The 18,527-nt window shown below is 49.9% G+C and overlaps 1 protein-coding gene across 2 annotated transcripts in view; it reads left to right on the forward strand.

Moving 5' to 3' along the window:
- The first annotated feature begins 1,848 nt into the window (after window positions 1-1,848).
- The window catches only part of Ogdhl (oxoglutarate dehydrogenase L), a 28,275-nt gene continuing 11,596 nt past the window's right edge, over window positions 1,849-18,527 (forward strand). Inside the window, exons 1-11 of one of the 2 annotated variants that reach the window (XM_057770502.1) lie at window positions 1,849-1,881; window positions 3,730-3,801; window positions 5,660-5,861; window positions 7,414-7,584; window positions 12,276-12,378; window positions 12,708-12,823; window positions 12,967-13,121; window positions 13,898-14,044; window positions 15,577-15,667; window positions 17,590-17,769; window positions 17,932-18,060. In XM_057770502.1, coding sequence (XP_057626485.1) covers window positions 5,661-5,861; window positions 7,414-7,584; window positions 12,276-12,378; window positions 12,708-12,823; window positions 12,967-13,121; window positions 13,898-14,044; window positions 15,577-15,667; window positions 17,590-17,769; window positions 17,932-18,060 — 1,293 coding nt within the window. In that variant the 5' untranslated portion in view covers window positions 1,849-1,881; window positions 3,730-3,801; window position 5,660. Of the gene's footprint in view, window positions 1,980-3,729; window positions 3,802-5,659; window positions 5,862-7,413; window positions 7,585-12,275; window positions 12,379-12,707; window positions 12,824-12,966; window positions 13,122-13,897; window positions 14,045-15,576; window positions 15,668-17,589; window positions 17,770-17,931; window positions 18,061-18,527 lie in introns of both variants that reach the window. The other variant, XM_057770501.1, reaches the window with a different exon arrangement.

Raw genomic sequence — 18,527 nt, forward strand, 5'->3', positions numbered from 1 at the left:
GCTTAAACAAAGCTGTGGAAATAGCAAAGTTAGACTAAGATGTTTTTGTTAAGTAACTTTGTGGTGAAAAACCCAAGAAGACAATCTAAAGTCTTAGACAGGAACATAATTGAATGTGAAATTCTTTAAGGTCAGGGAACAAGAACAAGGCAACCCAATTATTATTGGCTGATGTACTTTTCTTGCTAGATTTGGTTGATGACCAAAGATGATGATTAATTCTTTATACCCATTTATGTCCTCAATCTCCTAATATAAAAAACTATTAACGACTGGATATGTATCCTAAAGATTTAAGTAAAACTGACTGATTCTTTGTCATATAAAGAAGCTTAGGTTTGTGATTTCTTAAAGATTCCTTTCAAGATAAGTAATAAAGTAATTGGCCCACTCTTTGTAACTGCAGAATGTAGCCTGCCAGTGAAAGACCTGACAAGAACACCTTGCTTGCCATGTAGTTAATCTACAACACGTTGCTTGGGTATGAATGCATGTGGGTTCTTGGGATAATTTGTCTTTCACCTGTAATACATAAAATGTTTAATCATGTGAGGGAGATGAAAAACATGTTTTGACTTCTAATCATTCACTTGGAAAGTGGAACACAACTGTTTTGACTCTTCCACTGCCTGGAAGATTCTTCTGGGGTATAAAAGCTGTGAAACAACATGAGATGGCAAAAGAGAATCAAGAAGGAAACTACCAAGACAGTTTGTGAGTGCCTCTTTCACTCGCCCTCCTCAGAGAGAAAAGTTTAGCCTCACTGTGGATTCCTGCCAAAGCCCTGTGCTGCTGGAGGCTGGTTCCCCAGACAGCGGTACACGGCAGTATGCCTGATGTAAGGATTCTGGCCTTTCATCTTAGTGAAATGGGGAGTCATTGGAGGGTTTTGAATTGAGCAGTAGCATGAAGTTGTGCGCTACAAGGAAATCTATGGCTGCTATGCTGAATTAGGATTCAGGGACGCGAACACAGAAGCCAGTGAGGGGCTGTTACAGTAACAGCTCTGTAAAGTCCAGCTGATGGCGTTTCAGGGCACAGGTATACAGCATTTGAATCCAGCCCCAGGACCACCTGCTAATAAATGAAGCCGAACCCGATCAAAAAAACCAAAACAGACAGAACTACAACAGGAAAAAACCCAAACTGACAAACACCTTGAGCTGCAAATCACTAATAATAAAAGAAGTACAGATTAAAATAATAATAAGACATCACTTTTGCTATTCTAGCAAAACTAGAAAGTTAACACTGAGATTCAAGGACTTAAGAATCCTCTTGCACTGTCAGTGGGAGTAAAAATCCCAGCAGAGAGGACACTGTTTCCTTGGCCTGAGAAAGCACATACTCGCACCACTCAGCAACACCTAAGAGTCACCCACCTGTATTATGTATGTGCAGGGAAATTTCCCACAGTCTCCGTATAGATAGTCACTGTAGCATAGTTTGTGGCAATGGTGCTCTGAGGGGAAGGAAGCCCCGGCCACAGTCACTCAAAAAGTGACTCAACCTTTCTTCCAAACAGCCTGAAGACAGCAGAACTTTTAATATTTTAATAGTATTCCCATTTTACAGACTATAGAGTGGAAATTATCTCTCCTCCCGCCCCAAACGCACACACGTCTGCTTTACTCTGGTACATTCTCCTTAGTTTCAAGTGGAGGACACTGAGGTTCATGGACTCAGGAGGGTCTCCAGTCACATGGCCAGGGCAGGCCTGGACTCCTGCTTGCCTTTTTGGGGGCCGCGTCTTGTTTTGGATCTGGGGGTCAGCACCGCGGACAGCGCCGGCCGCAGACAGGGCGGGGCGTCTGCCGAGACGTCACGACGCGCAGAATCCCGGGGGTGCGCGCTCGCGGGCGGCTGCGCCACGTGACCCAGGTAATTGGTCCAGCACTCCGCGCGCGCGCCTCCCCCTCTGCACAGCCCCTGGACCCGCAGCCTCCCAGCACCGCGGGGCCCGGAACCCCGGCCAGCCGGTGAGCGCGGGCGGCGAGACCCCCGTTCCCGCGGGCAGGCCTCTCTGCTTCTCGCTGCTGGATCCTGGGGCAGCGCTGCCCGCGACCCACTGCCCTGAATCCGGTCCTTGGAGGCGGGGGTGGGGCGGGGGGGGGGACGTGACCTTGTTTTCGCCCTTGACTAAGTGCGGAGTTCCTCAGGACCCCTGGCCCTTTGTGCGGTTCAGCAGGCGAGTGCAGATTTCGTGGAAAGGAGTGCAGCGCCCACAGGGGGGCTTCCGGCCTCAGTGCTGGGTCACCAGCCGGATGCTTGCAGACCCCTTCCCATTCTTCACAACCCGTGGTCCGGGGAGGAGCCTGCCTGATACCCTTCCTGGGAGAGGGGGCTGCCCAGAGCTGCACTGAAGTTGAGTAGGCCCCAGGGTTGCGCAAGATAAGCAGGCAGCTTCGAAGTCCCAGGACTTCACGGGGACAGGCCCTATACATTTTAACTGCTGTCTGTGTTCCACTTGAAGAAACTGAGGCTGGCCAGATTTTCTGGCTCAAGTAGTCCGAAGTCTCAGCCAATATGGGAGGTGCTTTCCCCACCCTTCCAAGGCCCCAAGAGGCCTTACCTGACCCCAAGGGCCATACTCTGCAAAGGCCAGCTCTGAAACCGCAAGACCCACAGGGTCCAAGCCCATGCCTGTCTGTGTAGCTCCCGCCACACATCCACCTGTAACCTTCAAACAGGCCTCACCTGTCTTTGAACTTTTCCCAGTTCTGGATTTTAGTTTGGCCCTTCCTGTACCCCCTCCCTGACCCACCCTGCTGCCTAGCTCCTTGGCGTCCAGTTTCCAAGAGTAGAGAGAAATGCAAATTCTGATTCTTTGCTCTGTTTGAGGTCTTGGGGGTGGAGGGAGGGGGCTCCCTGCTCTGATTTCTTCTGTTTTCCCAAGGGAGCCATTATGGAGCAGCCTCACCTGAGCACCTGTGAGAGACTTAGGAGCAGGTTGCCTGCACAGGTTCCAGAGAGAGATGTCCCCAAGATCTGTCCATTAGAAGCTTGCACAGGTCCCTCTTTTGGGGTCCCTGTTGCCAGTTTGCCCTGTATGGGCAGCACCTAGCAGGGCTAACTAGGGCTCTGTCTGTAGATTTAGAGCCCAGTAGAGCTCTGGGGTCCTCCAGCCCAGCTGGCATGGGGGTAGGAAGGGCTGGCATCCCCTGTGGGTTGGGTGAGGGCCATAACAGCCCAGACTGTTCCGCGTTTGTAAAACACAGTGTTCCTACACAGGGCCAGGCTGGATAAAGCCAGGCATTGTCCCTATCTGGCCTGAATTGTCCCATCCCTCTGTGGGGGTAAAACTGGCAGATGGAGTAACTGGGACCTTGCCTCTTAAGAGATCTCCGTGCTGCTGTGAGAAGGACACAAGTCCTGGAGCAGACAGCTGGTCAGTCTCCAACTCAGACTTCTCTGCCTCTGCGCCCCGCTGAGGGGCTGAGTGAACACTGTGACCCTAGCCTTACCTGGCTGCAGGCCCTTTCTCTGACTATAGTGTATTTGTCTTGCTGTGCAGAATGCAGGTGCCGATGCCCCATGGTGGTTTGGGTTCTTGTGATATCTCCGAGTTGTGACCCCAGCTGTCTGACCCTGGGGCCCATGCTTTACCTTTGGAAAGCTGCTGTGGTTCACTGTGTGTGGGAGGGAATCCTGAAGTTCGGGAGTTCTGTGAGGCCCCCTCCCTTCCTGCAGGAGAATGTATTTTCTAGTTACTGATTTTTCTCTGTTCAGACTTGCTGCGGGTCACCTCAGGAGACCACCCTTCTTCCTTGGCTGAGGAACTTGCCTGTCCCTCCAACTCACGTGAGTTTACATTGTTGAGAAGAGGCAGCCAGAGAGAGCCATACCTGTCCTCTGGTGGACTTGATCCCTTGCAGGAGCTCCAGCCAGTGATGTCTCATGGCAGGGCTAGGGTGGAGAGGTGCAGTTGGTGAACAGTTGGCTGGACACACCTAGGAGCATTTATTTATGGCCAACTCTAAGCAGGACCCGGGACCCAGTTATGCTGGCTAGAACCATGACCCCTTTGGGGGTTGAACAACCCTTTCACAGGGGTTGAATATCAGGTATCTTGCATATCAGATATTTACGTTATGATTCATAACTAGCAAAATTACAGCCAGGAAGTAGCAAGAAAAAATAGTTTTATGAGCCGGGCAGTGGTCATGCCTTTAATCCTAGCATTTGGAAGGCAGAGGCAGGCAGATCTCAGTGCGTTCGAGGCCAGCCTGGTCTACAAAGTGAGTTCCAGGACAGCCAGGACTGTTACACAGAGAAACCCTATCTCAAAATAATAAATAATAACAATAATAATAATAATAATTTTGTGGCGGGGGGGTCACCACAGCATGAGGAACTGTGTTAAAGGGGTGCAGCATTAGGAAGGTTGAGAGCCACTGCCCTAGAGTGTATGTGTTCTCAGTCCCAAAGCTGCACAAGGGGCCTGGGCTTCTGGACTCTGATGAGTGGTTCTAGGGTTGTTCTCTGCTTCAAGGCTTGGCCTGCCAAGGCAGAAGAGCCATAGTAGTTCTCAGTAGGAAGGGATCTGCTCAGGCGGGCTGGGTTGGGCAGGGCTGAGCAGGAGACGAGCCGCTGCTCATAGCCATGGGGTCAGAACAGAGATCCCACTTTCCATGAGGTGGCCAGACACTGGGCCTGCAGGGGGCCTTGGTGCATCTGAGTGGGGAGCCTGGCGGTTCTCTGGGAGTGGAGGGGACCTTTAAGACTCCTGTTCTGGGGAGAGGTGGCTGAGGAAGTCTCTTCATTGAGAGCTTGCCTGCCCATTATTCAAGCCTCTTCCTTGGCAAAGGGAAGTAATTTGACAAGTGAAGGGAACCCAGTGTTGTGTCTGTGTGCGTGGGTGGCCTCCAGCTTGTAAGCACCCTGGGCTGACAGTGCTTTGGGTGGTGTTTGTCCCGTGTGTGAGTTCCAGGCAGCATTCATAGCCCGAGAAGGAGCTGCGGCAGGAAGCATCACTTTGCTTCCTTTGGTTTTGCCTCCACCACATAGAGTCTCAGTCCTCACATCCGTGAAGCGAGGGCTGGTGAGGCCTGGGCTCCTGCCTTATGGTTTTGCCTGAGAGGAAGGGTGTCCTGACCCAGTATTGCACTCATAGGGAGTCACTGGTAACTTCTGACCAGTGACCAGCAACTCTAGCCATAGTGTGTCTTGTCCCCCCTTGTCTCTCTGAGTCTTTGCTCCCCAGTGTCCTCTCCTTGCCTTTTCTAACCATTCACAGTGCCTGGAAGACTCCTGCCCCACCTCCAAGGTGGTAGGCTATGTGCCCAGCCCTTTTTTGGGTTACTGCCCACATATATCCTATGATCTTCTGAGTGGGCTCCAGGACCTAAGCTAAGTGTCCTCAGAAGCAGGGCTGTATATGGGGCAGGGTAGGAGGGTCCTGGGACCAACAGAGAGGGAGCCTAGGCTGGGGGAAAGGGCCCAGGAGCACTGGGGTTCAGAGCACTGGAGAAGGTTGCTGAGCTGAAACCTCCTTCTCAGAAATGAAGGTGGAAGAGTGTGTTACCTGTGTCTCACCTTGGCTTAGTCTGGGGCCACCATCTAGCAGGACCATAGCTGCTAGGAGTGAATTTGCACCTATCTGAGCTTCCTCTTGACTTCGTCCTGTGATTTATGCCTCTGCTTCATCTCCCATGCTCAGAATGAGTCAGCTGAGGCTGCTGCCGTTCAGGTTGGGACCACAGGCCATGAAGCTCCTGGCCACACGGGACATCCCAGTGTTCAGTGGGCACAGGATGTCCTCTGGGCCACCGACCACCGTCCCCAGCAGAAGTGGAGTCAGCTCCAGTTACGTGGAGGAGATGTACTTTGCCTGGTTGGAAAACCCACAGAGTGTTCACAAGGTTGGCATCTGCCTTCTGCATTTCATGGGCGAGAAGCTGCTGGGGTGTGTGGTGGCATGAGGGTTGCTGGGAAGCAGCCATGACCTCAGCCCCTGTGTATCTGTGTGGGGAAGAAGGGAGGGGCTTCTTGCTGATGAGACTGGTGGGAGGTGGTTCCACGAGGATGCCTTGCCCAGCATGCCAGAGACCAGTCCTCCCTGGTTATGCTGAGCTCCTTCCAGATGGCTCCTGAGGTGAAGTCAAGAAATAAATGCCTATTGATATAGCATCTGATAAACTAATACCCATCGACAACTAAAGGTGGCGTGGGAGGCCGGTAACAGTCACATGCTCCAGACTCAAGAAGTATGAAAAATCAAGAGGTCCTTCCCAGCCTACCACGCGGTTTATTCTTTGTTTCTTCTCTTTCTGAGATTTTTCTTTATGTAAACCTTTTGTAAAGATAATGGAATTTCCCCACTTTTCCACCAAAGAGACAGGCAGCAGTCCTATTGGGTTCTTTGGCTTTGATTGGCTCTTTCAGCTCTCTCCGTGTCCATGCATGAAGAGCCCCATTGCTTGTTTATTTTCACCTGTGTAATAGCCTATCACATGGATGCCACCCTGCCCCCAGTAACAAGCTTCTGGTCCACTTCCTGTTTCGATTGTCATGAACAGTGCTGCAGAGTGTACTTGTATGTGTGCACACAGCTGGCTGTAGGAAGAATTTTCTTCCATCCAAGGGTATATATGTGTGCAATTTTGGTATGTCTTGTCACATTGCTTTCCATGAGGATTGTTGACAGATTCTCCCACTGGCACTACAAGGGACTGAGTAGAAGGTAACAGGGTTTTTCCAGGCTGAGAATGGGACCTGAGGCCTCTCGCATGTGACACAGGCTTCTCCCAGGAGCCTGACGAGCAACCCTCCCCAGGACACTGTTACTCTCCTAGAGCCCAGAAGTGTCTGTTTGTATGCCTCGTCTTGCTTCTCTGTGAAGCAGCTGGGCCACAGGTCCTCTTCTGCTTGTCCTCCCTGCCCTGTGTGTTGGTACTAAGTATCCTGTATGCACCCTAATAGATGCACCTTTTTATTGCAGACTGCATAGCTGTCCAGCTTCTGCATTTATTTAGCCAGTTGCTTATTGATAGTCATTTAGGTTGTTTGGACATCACCATTTTTACAGACAACCCTGAAGGAAACACCTGGACACACTTGTGTATATAGATTTGTGAATATATTACCAGTAGTAGGATTATTGTCTCAAAGAAATCAAAACAAAAACCTATGCATAGATCTCATGGTCTGTGCCCACTATGCTGCCATCTCCTAAGACCTGCAACCCAGTGTGCAAGGACAGATTTCCCTCAGGGCAGAAGTCCCTGTTGTAGCTGAATCTTCACCCAGGTGCTGCATCCTGGTCAGTGGTAGGAGCCCTGCGCTAGTAGAGGGTCCCTGAATTGAGGCTCTGGGACGCCCTGAGCACCATGGTTCCCAAGAACACGGAGTGCCTTGTGGATAGCAACTCTTCACGTCCTGACCTGGCTGGGGTCTTTCTTTCTCCCTACCCAGTCCTGGGACAGCTTCTTCCAGAAAGCTAGTAAGGAGGCCTCTCTGGGTCCTGCTCAGCCGCAGCCCCCTGCTGGCATCCACGAGATCAGGCCATCAGTCTCAAGCTGCACCAAGACCAGCAAGCTGGTAGAAGACCACCTGGCAGTGCAGTCCCTGATCCGTGCCTACCAGGTGAGAGCGATTGGTCGATCGAGGCCTGGGCAAGGAGGGTGTGGGGAGGGTGCAGTAGGCGAGAGAAGTGGGAGTCTGAGCTCTGATGTCACTTCCATTGAGAAGCAGCCTTGTCATATGCCATCTAGAGCTCAGAGCACCTCCCTGGTAGCTTTCGAATGTGTTTGCTGGCCTGCCTGTTTCCCCATGCTGTTGTCCACCTCGCACACACGATGCCCTGAGTGCCTAGAGGGACACTTAGTAGGTAATCAATTGCATTTAGTGATAAGTGACTGTGGAACACTCTGACACTTGGTAGCTGTTCTCTAGTCTGGGCATTCCAGGAAACAGGGACTGTGTACAGCAGGAGCTCCATTAGTGGAGATGGCATGAATCAATAATTTACCAAACGCGGCTCCCCCACCAGCTGTTCGTTCGGAAGGCTTGGATCCCTAGGCTGGGCCCAGTCGTTGACAGTGTGTCTTTGATGATCCATGTTCCTGACAGAACAGACTAATTGGAGGGCCACACTGGTGTTGATGTCATAACAGGCGCAGTCATTGAGGATATCTGTGGGAACTGGCAGCAGAAGGCATTTCACAAGGGAAATGTGACATGCAGAGGGTGATGCCTGGGATCCTGGGCCCTGAAGAGACTTGGTGGGAGGGAGCAGCGAGCTGCTACATGGGCCTGGGAACACCAGGGCATTGGCAAATGGAAACAACAGCGCTATCTCCCACTTGGCATCACCCTCTGTGTGGGAGTATGAGGTGAAATGGTGTCTCAGGGGGTCTAACTAGCCTGAGAACCCATGGGCAGCACAGTGATTGTTGGACCAGTAGAGCATCCAAAACAAAACAAAACAAAAAACTAAAAAAAAAAAAAAAAAAAAAAAAAGTCCAAAGAACTCCAAAGTCTGAGATTTTTTTTTTTTTTTGAGAATCAATGTGGCGTCAGAAGTGGAAAATTCCATACCTAATTTTATGTGATGGATTGTAGTCAAAACACAGGCATCCCGAGGCCATTGCACAAAACCACATTGCAGCTCTGCTTCTAAGGTGTTTGTGAAACCATAAGCAAATTTCATATTTAGACTTGGGTCCTGTCTCCAACATATCTCATTATGTCTGTAAATATCCCTAAATCAAGAAAAGGGTGAAATGCCAAATCCTGCTGGTCCCAAGAATTTCCAAAATATCTTTCCAGTTCATTGTGTTTTCTTGACTGGTGAAAGATGCAGAAAGTGTGACCTCATGGTTGATCTTGATAAGAACAAACAACATCAGCTAGAACCATATTGTATGGAGACTGACGTCTGTGGTGTTACTGGAGGGCCTTTATCTGGTCTTATCCCAGCATAGTTCTTAGTCCATTAGCATCTATGTATGTGTGGTACTTGCGTGTGAGTGTGTAGGTGTGTGTGTTGGTGAGGCCAGAGCAGGATGTCTGCAGTCTTCCTCTTCCTCTCTGCCTTATTGCCTTGAGACAGTGTCTCTCCTTGAGCCAGAGCTTTATTGTTTTGGCTAAGTTGGTTAGCCAGCAAACTCTGGGGGATCCATCTGACTCTATTATCTTTAACTGAGGTTACAGGCATGGGAAACCATGTCTAGTTGTTTGTGTGGGTGCTGGGGATTTGAACTTGCAGAGGGCTCAGCTGTCTCTTCAGTCCATATTGTCCTGTAGCACATCTGGCTACTAGCTCTGTAGCTAAGGATGAGCTTGAATGCCTGATCTTCTGCCACTATCTCCCAAGTGCTGAGATTATAACCTTGCACCACCATATCTGGCTTGATTTTTTTTTTCTTCAGTTAGCCAGTACCAGACGCAGGAGCCTCTGGATTCAGGCATTGCCTATGTGAAGCGAGATCATAATAAAACCACGTGTTGCGATGACTGACGTGTCTCCTGCACTCTGCAGTTCCATCACCATTTATTGTATTTCTTGCCAATGTTTGTGAAATGAACCATGGTGGCTTCCCTGTAGAGGTTGTCTGAGTCATCCGCATAGCGTCATTTCTCCAGTCCCTTTGTCCGTGCCAATGTGTTTTGTGCTCTTGAGGCTTCACCCAGTGTGGACTTGATTTCCCCCACTCAGCTTTTTGGTGGGGATGAGATAGGCACTTCTGCAGTGAGCCACCAAGGATGGTAAGTGGTATCTGTCTAGCTTTCCTTCTACCTGAGGCACTCAGCATGGGACAGCTCCCTTTGTCCACTGTCCATTGAGATGCACATTGTGGGTGCATCTCAAAGCAAAGGCAGGGTCGGGGGAGGCACTTTTCCCCTTTGACTGCTTTTCAGACATAAGATGTGTGCATCCTTCATAAGTAACCAGTGAATGTTGTTATCGCCGCCCTCCCCCCCCCCCAACCCGGGCCCCAATAGTCTCTCTCTACAGACTAGGCTGGCTTTGAATTCATGATCTTCCTGCCTCAGCAGTTGCTAAGATTACAGGTGTGTACCACCAAACTGAACTTTATTTTCATTTTTATTTTATGTGTATTAGTGTTTTGCCTAAATGTTATATCTCTGTGAGGGTGCCAGATTCCCTGAAACTAGAGTTACAGACAGTTGTGAGCTGCCATGTGGGTGCTGGGAATTGAACCTGGGTCCCGTGGAAGAGCAGCCAGTGCTCTTAACCACTGAGCCATCATTCTAACCCCCAACTTTTTCTTTTTATAGTTTCTCATTAATGAACACACTTAACATATTAGATTAATTTTATTCTGTTATAAATTGCTGTCCCCTTTCCTTCCCCCGTACACCCCCGCCATACTTACAGTGTGTCTTTATTCCCTACCCTGGCAGTGGTCAGCACCCCTTTGCTCTCTGACTAATAAGATTCCCCGAGTCAATCTTTGTCATAGCTAGCTTCAGTTGTCAACTTGACACACCTGGGAATTCCTCAATTGAGGAATTGCCTTGATCAGATTGGCCTGCGAACGTGTCTGTGGAGCATTTTGTTAATTGCTAATTGATGTACCAGGGCCCAGCTTACAGTGGGCGGTGTCTCTTAGGCAGTTGGCCTGGGTTGTATAAGAAAGGTAGCTGAGCAAGCAGTGAGCGGTGGTCTTCCTATCCTTGGATCCTTCCCTTGGCCTCTGCTTCATTTATGCCTCCTTGTTCTTGCCTTGAATTCCTACTCTCAGTTTCTCTCCATAATGGACTGTAACCTGTAAGCCAAATAACCCTTTCCTCCCCAAACTGGTCTCAATCAGTGTTTTATTACAACAGCAGAAAAATAACTGGAATAGTCAGATATTTTATTTTCTCCCTCCCAGAACCGTCTAGGCTTCCAGGAAGTTCTGAGAATGTTCTCTATAAGTCTTGTCAATTGCAGTGATCAGAGCTGAGAAGTGTGTATTTTTTTTTTTAGAAAGATAACATGCATTATGGATTTATTCTGATGCAGCTTTATACTTCAAACGTAGGACTAAGGGTTTGACCTCATCCATCTTATGGCACCATCTCCTTTCAAAGATGCCAACAATAAATGTTCTCAGAGATGCCGGTGCAGTGGCTTATGTGATGTTTTCATAGCCCACACACCACAGTCTTAGAATAACAATGTCCACTGTTGCTGCTGATTGGCAATAGCAGAGTGTAGGAAATTTCCCCTGTAGTTCTGTTTGTCTTGAGGGACTATTCCGCTGGCCAAATGGAATCATTCTTCTCTGCATAGCCATGCTGCTGTGGAAATATTACTGTTTGCTACATCTTACTATTAGTGCTTAAATCTTACTTTAGTTTTGTCATTATAATTTATAATTAAAATATAGTTTCTTACTCAAATCTTCAAAACACGATATTCTTTTTTTCCTATGGTTTTTCAAGACCAAGTTTTTCTGTGTAGCCCTGGCTGTCCTGGAACTCACTCTGTAGACCCCAGGCTGGCCTCGAACTCACAGAGATCCACTTGCCTCTGCCTCCTGAGTGCTGGGGTTAAAGGTGTGCACCAACAAGCTATTCTTTTTTTTTTTTTTTTTTTGGTTTTTCGAGACAGGGTTTCTCTGTGGCTTTGGAGCCTGTCCTGGAACTAGCTCTGTAGACCAGGCTGGTCTCGAACTCACAGAGATCCGCCTGCCTCTGCCTCCCGAGTGCTGGGATTAAAGGCGTGCGCCACCATCGCCCGGCCAACAAGCTATTCTTAAAAATCTGGTTCTTTGAAATCTTATTCTTTCAATACAGTTTTTACAATTCCTATATTGTTCCATCTCTATGTACAGTAATTTTTCTTGCTTCATAGATTATTTTTAGCTTGATTTCTTCTAATGCCGATATCTATTAATTTTTAAAATGGTAATCAATCTTTTAAATTTTTCCTTACTAATTTTTTTATTATTGTGTGTGTACATGCCAAGTGCGTGGGAAATCATGGAAGTGATTTCACAACAGCAGATGGGAATTTTCCTTACTCGTATGTGTATTTTCCTAGTTCATATGCCAGACCCTTTGGAAGTTTCTGGAAAATCACACTTACTAATGGTGTGCAGTGTCCAACTTCCTGTATAGGTTCTTGCCTTTTTTTTTTTTTTATGCCAGCCCTGTGTTGTTCTTTTGAACTGGAGCTCTTGTCGCCTGTCATCAGGGATTCTTGGGCAACAGAACAGTAGGATGTGTGACAGCTTGAAACTCTGAAGCTGGAAGTCGGGTGGGGCTCTTGGCTTCCCTTGGACTAAAGATCTGTCCAGCCTTGCTATTTCCCCTTTTCCCAGATCCGAGGCCACCATGTGGCCCAGCTGGACCCCCTGGGCATCCTGGATGCAGACCTGGACTCCTTTGTGCCCTCAGACTTGATAACAACCATTGATAAATTGGGTAAGAGTTGTCACCTCCCTGTCAGCCTGGCAGTGCCATACTAGCTGGTGCTGGTGAGGAGCCCCTGGGCCCATGTGGCTCTTTCTGCCTGTTCCAGTTACTGCTACCCAGTGCCCACAAAGGGCCATGTTCCCACCTGCACCAGGCTCACCACTTACCCAAGCCCACTGTCATGGTAGCAGCTGGGTGCACATCCTCCTCCTCCCTGATGAGTGGTCAGGGCTTGCAGACAGGCCTGAAGGGTGGGAGCAGCGGGTCCTGCTACGGTGTTCTCCATCCCCTACCCCACGCCATTGTTTCCTCCTCTGCTGCCTTGGGCTCCTTTCCAGCCTTCTACGACCTGCAGGAGGCTGATCTGGATAAAGAGTTCCAACTGCCCACCACGACTTTCATTGGGGGCTCGGAGAACATGCTCTCTCTGCGAGAGATCATTCGTCGCCTGGAGGTGAGCCCAGGAAGGCATGCCTGGCTTAGCTCTGGCACTCTGAGCATGTGGGGAGGGGGAAGGTGCTTCCTGTTTAGTCTCAGACTCTGGTCCTGTCACCCCTCTTGCTGGTTCCTCATAGACGTTTCCCCCGTCCCTCTTAGAGCACCTACTGCCAGCACATTGGCCTGGAGTTCATGTTTATTAACGATGTGGAGCAGTGCCAGTGGATCCGACAGAAGTTTGAGACTCCTGGTGTGATGCAGTTTTCCAGCGAGGAGAAGCGGACCCTGCTGGCCAGGCTGGTGCGCTCCATGAGGTCAGCACCACCTGATGGACAGCCTGTGTGGCTGGAGGGGCACGCCTGGTAACCTACTTGGGAAACCAGCGACACCTAGCAAGGGAAAGCAGGCCACTTGTTCCTGCTGCTGGAGGCCCGAAGAAGCCCTTAGGCGAAGCATCAGGAAGACATGCTCAGTTACTTTGACCATCAGAGCCACATTGGTGGGCAGGGGTGGGACTCCAGAGAAATACTGCAGCAGAGGTCACACTGCACATGGGCAGAAATAACAAGAGTGTGGCTATGGGAATGACGTGACAGAATGCTGTCTCTGCACTGTCTCTGGCATGGGTGAGCATGATGGCATCCTTGGCAGGGCAGTGGAATGCTACCCATTGATGACTTGGAAGAAGGGACCTTCCAGAGCTGTAGGGGCCTGGCCATGCATCTGACTCGTGACTTTCTGAGCAGTGGGGCGTGGGCTCAGCTTAGACTTTAGTAGAAGTGTTTGGGGCTTACATAGTAGCAGGAGGGTGGCGGGGCAGGAATATTGAGAATATGGATCTTTGGCTATGGAAAGGTATCTGGGAATGGGTGCCAGCTGAGGTTTGGGGAAGACTTTCAGGTTGCCCTGCCATGTGCTTCTTGTTGGGTGAGTGTGACGTGGTGTTTAGTGTGGGACCTGGACTCTACAGAACGGAGGTGGCTTGGTCCCTTTGTCTTGGGCATTCAGCTCCCAGAGCTTGTGGAAAGCTTCCAGGAATCCCAACGTTCCTTTTCTACCCTTTCTCTTCTCTTCTCTTTTCTCCAAACAGATTTGAAGACTTCCTGGCTAGGAAGTGGTCTTCAGAGAAGCGGTTTGGCCTAGAAGGCTGTGAGGTCATGATTCCTGCTCTTAAGACCATTATCGACAAATCTAGTGAGATGGGGATTGAAAACGTCATTCTGGGGATGCCACACAGGTAGGACCACTGCGGACTCCCGAGCCCCTGTGCTTGCAGAGAGAGAGAAGGTGGAAGTCAGGGCGAGGGGCATTGGTGGGACTTGAGGCAAGGAGCAGGGAACTTGATGGGTTCTCAGGGCCCCTGGTCTGCGCTGTTTGTTACAGCAAGGGCCAAATGCTTGGCTAAAGCCACAGGCAGCCAGGGCCCAGCTAGATTCTTTGGCATGTTGCTGCTTTCTCCAGGACCTCAGGCTGGGACACATTCTACTAGAAAGTCCTTAGAATGAGGGGATGTCAAGGGAATGTGCTCAGGGATGTGCGAGTAGGTGGCCCTGTGTTGGCATCCCTTGAACGTAGGTCTGCAGAGATGGGTTGGAGATTGGCGGTCTAGCTGTAAGTTGACCCCATGTTTCCCTTGATGAAGACTTCCAAATTTCGTTCCCTGTGATCTGTGGGCCAAAGCCCTGGTGTAGTGTGGAAAGCTGCTTGTGGCTGGGCTGGTGCAGGGCTGTACTGCCTTAGGGACTCTATAGACGCATGGTGTGAAGAGTTTCTGTCTTGGCAGGCCTGCCAGGGGTCTGAGGTTTGTCTACCATGGTCCTTTCAGGGGCCTGGAAATACTCAGTGTCTGGTGGGAAGTTAGGCAGAGCTGACCCTGTAGCCAAGGTGGCATGGAGCACATGGCTTTGGCTTTGTGTCTCGGGCTATTAGAACAGCAGGCAAAGATGGCACCTGGATACAGATGGCTCAAACATCCATGAGATGTGCTGGAGGGCTCTCTGAATAGAGGGGCCATCTTAGGCCAGTGCAGGCCTCCACAGTGTGAATGGTAACCTTTGGGCTGTAGAGAGCTTTGCCCAGAGCAGCTGAGGAATGCTCCTTAGGTTCCATGGCAGGGGGTGGGGGGGAGTGTGAGGGTATCTGACCTGGAGGGAGCTCTCCCTTCCTGCAGTTGTGTGCAGCTAGGAGTCGGGCTTGGGGTTACTGTTGACCTGAAACTAATGGGCTCTTGGGTAAGTTTCAAGTCACTTGCGTATTCCTATCAGGCTGGTGCCCACCCTGCAGCAACTCCCTCAAATAGGAAGTTCAGGCTGGGCTAAAGAGTCTGGTCCATGACTTCCACACTGTCCCCCTTCAGTGTTCCCCCCAACCTGAGTCCCTTCTGCCCTATCCTGCTCAGAGCTGCTGCTCTCTGGATAGAGCAACTCTTAGTAGATTAAGTTCATGGGGGGGGGCATGCCAAGGTAATGGGTTGTTGGTTCAATGGGGAGGGGATGAGTGGGGGCATGCTAGGTGACTCGGTGGCTTCCTGCCCTCCCCAGAAGGCTTTCTAAATCACTAGTGTTGCAGGGAGTCCCCCTGAAGGAAGCTGACTGGAACTACTCCTGTGCCCAGTATAGACTAAGGCAGGACTGGAGGGTTGGGCTTGAGCAGGGCTCCAGCAGGAAGAGTTCTGATAGGTCCCATGGCAGGTAGGGGGAGTGGCTGTACTTGGCCAATATAGGAAGATGGCCAGGTATCAGATACCAGCCCAGGACATTCTGGTCCTAGGGGCAGGCTAAATGTGCTGGCCAACGTGATCCGCAAGGACCTGGAGCAAATCTTCTGTCAGTTTGATCCCAAGCTGGAAGCAGCAGATGAGGTGGGTGACATACCCTGGCCCTGGGGCACCCCAGAGGGGCCTGGTGTTTGGGAGGTGGACTGGGAGAGTTTGGGGCTTGAGCTTCCGGACCAACAGACATGGAGCTGAATAAACATGAAGAAGAGCGGCAAGGGCTGGGGTATTTGCAGAAGGTCCCTAAGGCTTTGGGGACTGGGTGCTGCATTGGATAATCCAGGCCAACCTCACTGTTTCCAGCTAGAGAAACCGAGGCTCAGAGAAAGTGCAGGGGCCTCCTAGCAGTTTCTCTCTTGAGATTTTGTTGCTGAGGCTTTGTGCCCACAGTCCCTTTATCAACCTGGAATGCCTTGTTGGTGCCAGAGAGACGTGAGTGGGCTGATGGCTTCCTGTACCCATTAACCTGTCAAGGACATGTCTTCTTGTTCCCACCCTGTGGCTTGCATGCCACCGAGGCTCCTGGCCATGCCAAACCCTCAGCCCTACTGCCTCCTTGCCTCTCCTCTGCCTCGGTTCAAGGCTCTGCCTGAGTTTCCTAATCTGGACATTGTCTGTCTGTCGCTCTTCTGTTCCCTTTGTTTATCTCTGGCCTTTTCAGCCTCAGTGGGTGTGTGTGTACGTGCGTGCGTGCATGTGTGTGTCTGAGTGTCTGTGTGTATGTCTTTGTGCGTGTGTGTGCCTATGTGTCTGTGTGTGTGAGTATATGTGTGTCTGTGAGTGTGTATATAAGCATGTCTGTGTGTGTGTGCCTTGAGTGTGTATGTTTGTGGGTGTGCCTGTGTATGTGTAACCCCACGTGTCCATTCATGTCTACATGTACTTTTGTTTTCCTTTCAAGAATAAGGGAAGAACTTTGTCTCCAAAGCACTAGCACCCAGCATAGGTGTTTGGTTGGTTAAAGTAACCGGTCCATGAACACCTATCACTGTGTATCAGAGTAGGCCTAGGGTCCACATCCCTGGCTTCTAACCCAGGATCTTCCTGATCTTCATGGCCCTCAGACACCTTCAAACCTGTAAGCCTTTGTTCTTCCACAGAGTAGGCACAAGTCCATGAGATTTCATTCTTGTGACACATCTGTGTGTGCTTGCTCACGTCTGTGGTGAGGCATGTTCTCTGTAGACACACACACGTATTTTTGTCCAGGAGCCATGAGAACAGCTTGGTACCTGGCTATTCCACTCACGAAGTCATCATCCTTCCATGTTGGCACCTAACGAGATTGGTTTATTGGCTTCTTGCTGCTCCTGTGTTCTGTGCCAGGACTCTGCTTGCTGTAACGAGCATCCTCGCCCTTTTAGTGAGCATGTGACTGTAGTCAGGTGGTGTTGAGAAGTGCAGTAACCTGGACAAGGAGCGGACACCACAGAGCCTCCCACGGGCCCACCCACAGCACGTGCCTCCCAAGGCTGTGTCTTTTTTTGTTCTTTTTGTTCTTCTTTGCCAGTTGGATAGGTACAAAATGATTTATTTGTAACATCTTTTGATATGAATCAGCTGAGTATTTTGAATCTCTTGTGTAAAGTCCTTTCCTTAGCTTTTGTTTATTTTTCTTGGCTCTTTGGAACCTCACTTTACTACTTCGCAAAGCCATTTTGCATATTGAGGGCAATTAGCTCTTACCCTGCGTCTGACTTACCAGTTTGCCTCCCTCTTTGGTGTGCCTAGATTTTCTCCCCCTTGCTAATGGCAGATTTGTCCTGGCTTAGCTGTCTTACTGCAGAGGGACTTTATATATTGTTTAGAAGTAAGTTTTCTCTACTCCTAGATTCTAAAACATCCTCCAATACTTCTATGCATTTGATATCATTGGTGTGAGGAGTAAAGTAGCCATTGCGCTCTGGTACATTCCAAGAAGCCTGGCAGGTTGGCTCAGCTCTCTCCTGTATTGCCCTTCATTCGCCAAGGGAGGTGTTAGGTTCATCCTATCCCACCTTTCTCCTCAGGGCTCTGGTGATGTCAAATACCATCTGGGCATGTACCATGAGAGGATCAACCGTGTCACCAACAGAAACATCACATTGTCGCTGGTAGCTAACCCTTCCCACCTGGAAGCTGTGGACCCTGTGGTACAGGGGAAGACTAAGGCAGAACAGTTCTACCGTGGGGATGCCCAGGGTAGGAAGGTGAGCTTGTCTGGGTTCAGAGGGTTAGGGTAGCATCTAAAGGTCAGCTTTTGAGAGACTAGATACTAAAGAGTTGGATCCTGGGTCTCCATGGAAGAGGAAGGAGGGTGGGCTTCCTAGGCTGGGGTGCAGGATCCTGCTGGTTTAAACCCTGCCATGCAGGTCATGTCCATCTTGGTCCATGGGGATGCTGCCTTCGCTGGCCAGGGTGTTGTCTATGAGACCTTCCATCTGAGTGACCTGCCTTCCTACACCACCAATGGCACAGTACATGTTGTGGTCAACAACCAGGTAAGGGTGTGGTCTCCATGCCAGGTTGCATGCCCATTTCTATAAATCCAGGCTATGGATTGGTGGGAACGTGAGCCAGCCCTGTGTTCATCCCACTGTCCTGCATCTTCCCAGCACATGTGACCTCAGGTAGAGAACATGATCTCTAAGCTCAGGATGCAACCTTAGGCAGGGAACCCGACCCCCAGCCCTGTATCCTGACCTGAAGAATTGGTAGAGACATAAGAAATACATATATGTATTGAACATACATCTATATGCATTTATAGATAGTTTTGTAATCACTGTAGCTGGAGGATATACATCCATAGGCTCAATTGACTATGGATCCAAAATATTCAGATCAGGTATGGTGCTACGTGCCTGTCATTTTAGCACTGGGCTCCGTGGAAAGTTCATGGACACTTTGAGCTATATAGTGAGATGTGTCTCAGAAAATTCAGAGAGTGCCTGCCTAGATATGCATG

This window comes from Chionomys nivalis, chromosome 5 (genome assembly GCF_950005125.1).
Source record: "Chionomys nivalis chromosome 5, mChiNiv1.1, whole genome shotgun sequence".
NCBI classification, from domain to species: domain Eukaryota; kingdom Metazoa; phylum Chordata; class Mammalia; order Rodentia; family Cricetidae; genus Chionomys; species Chionomys nivalis.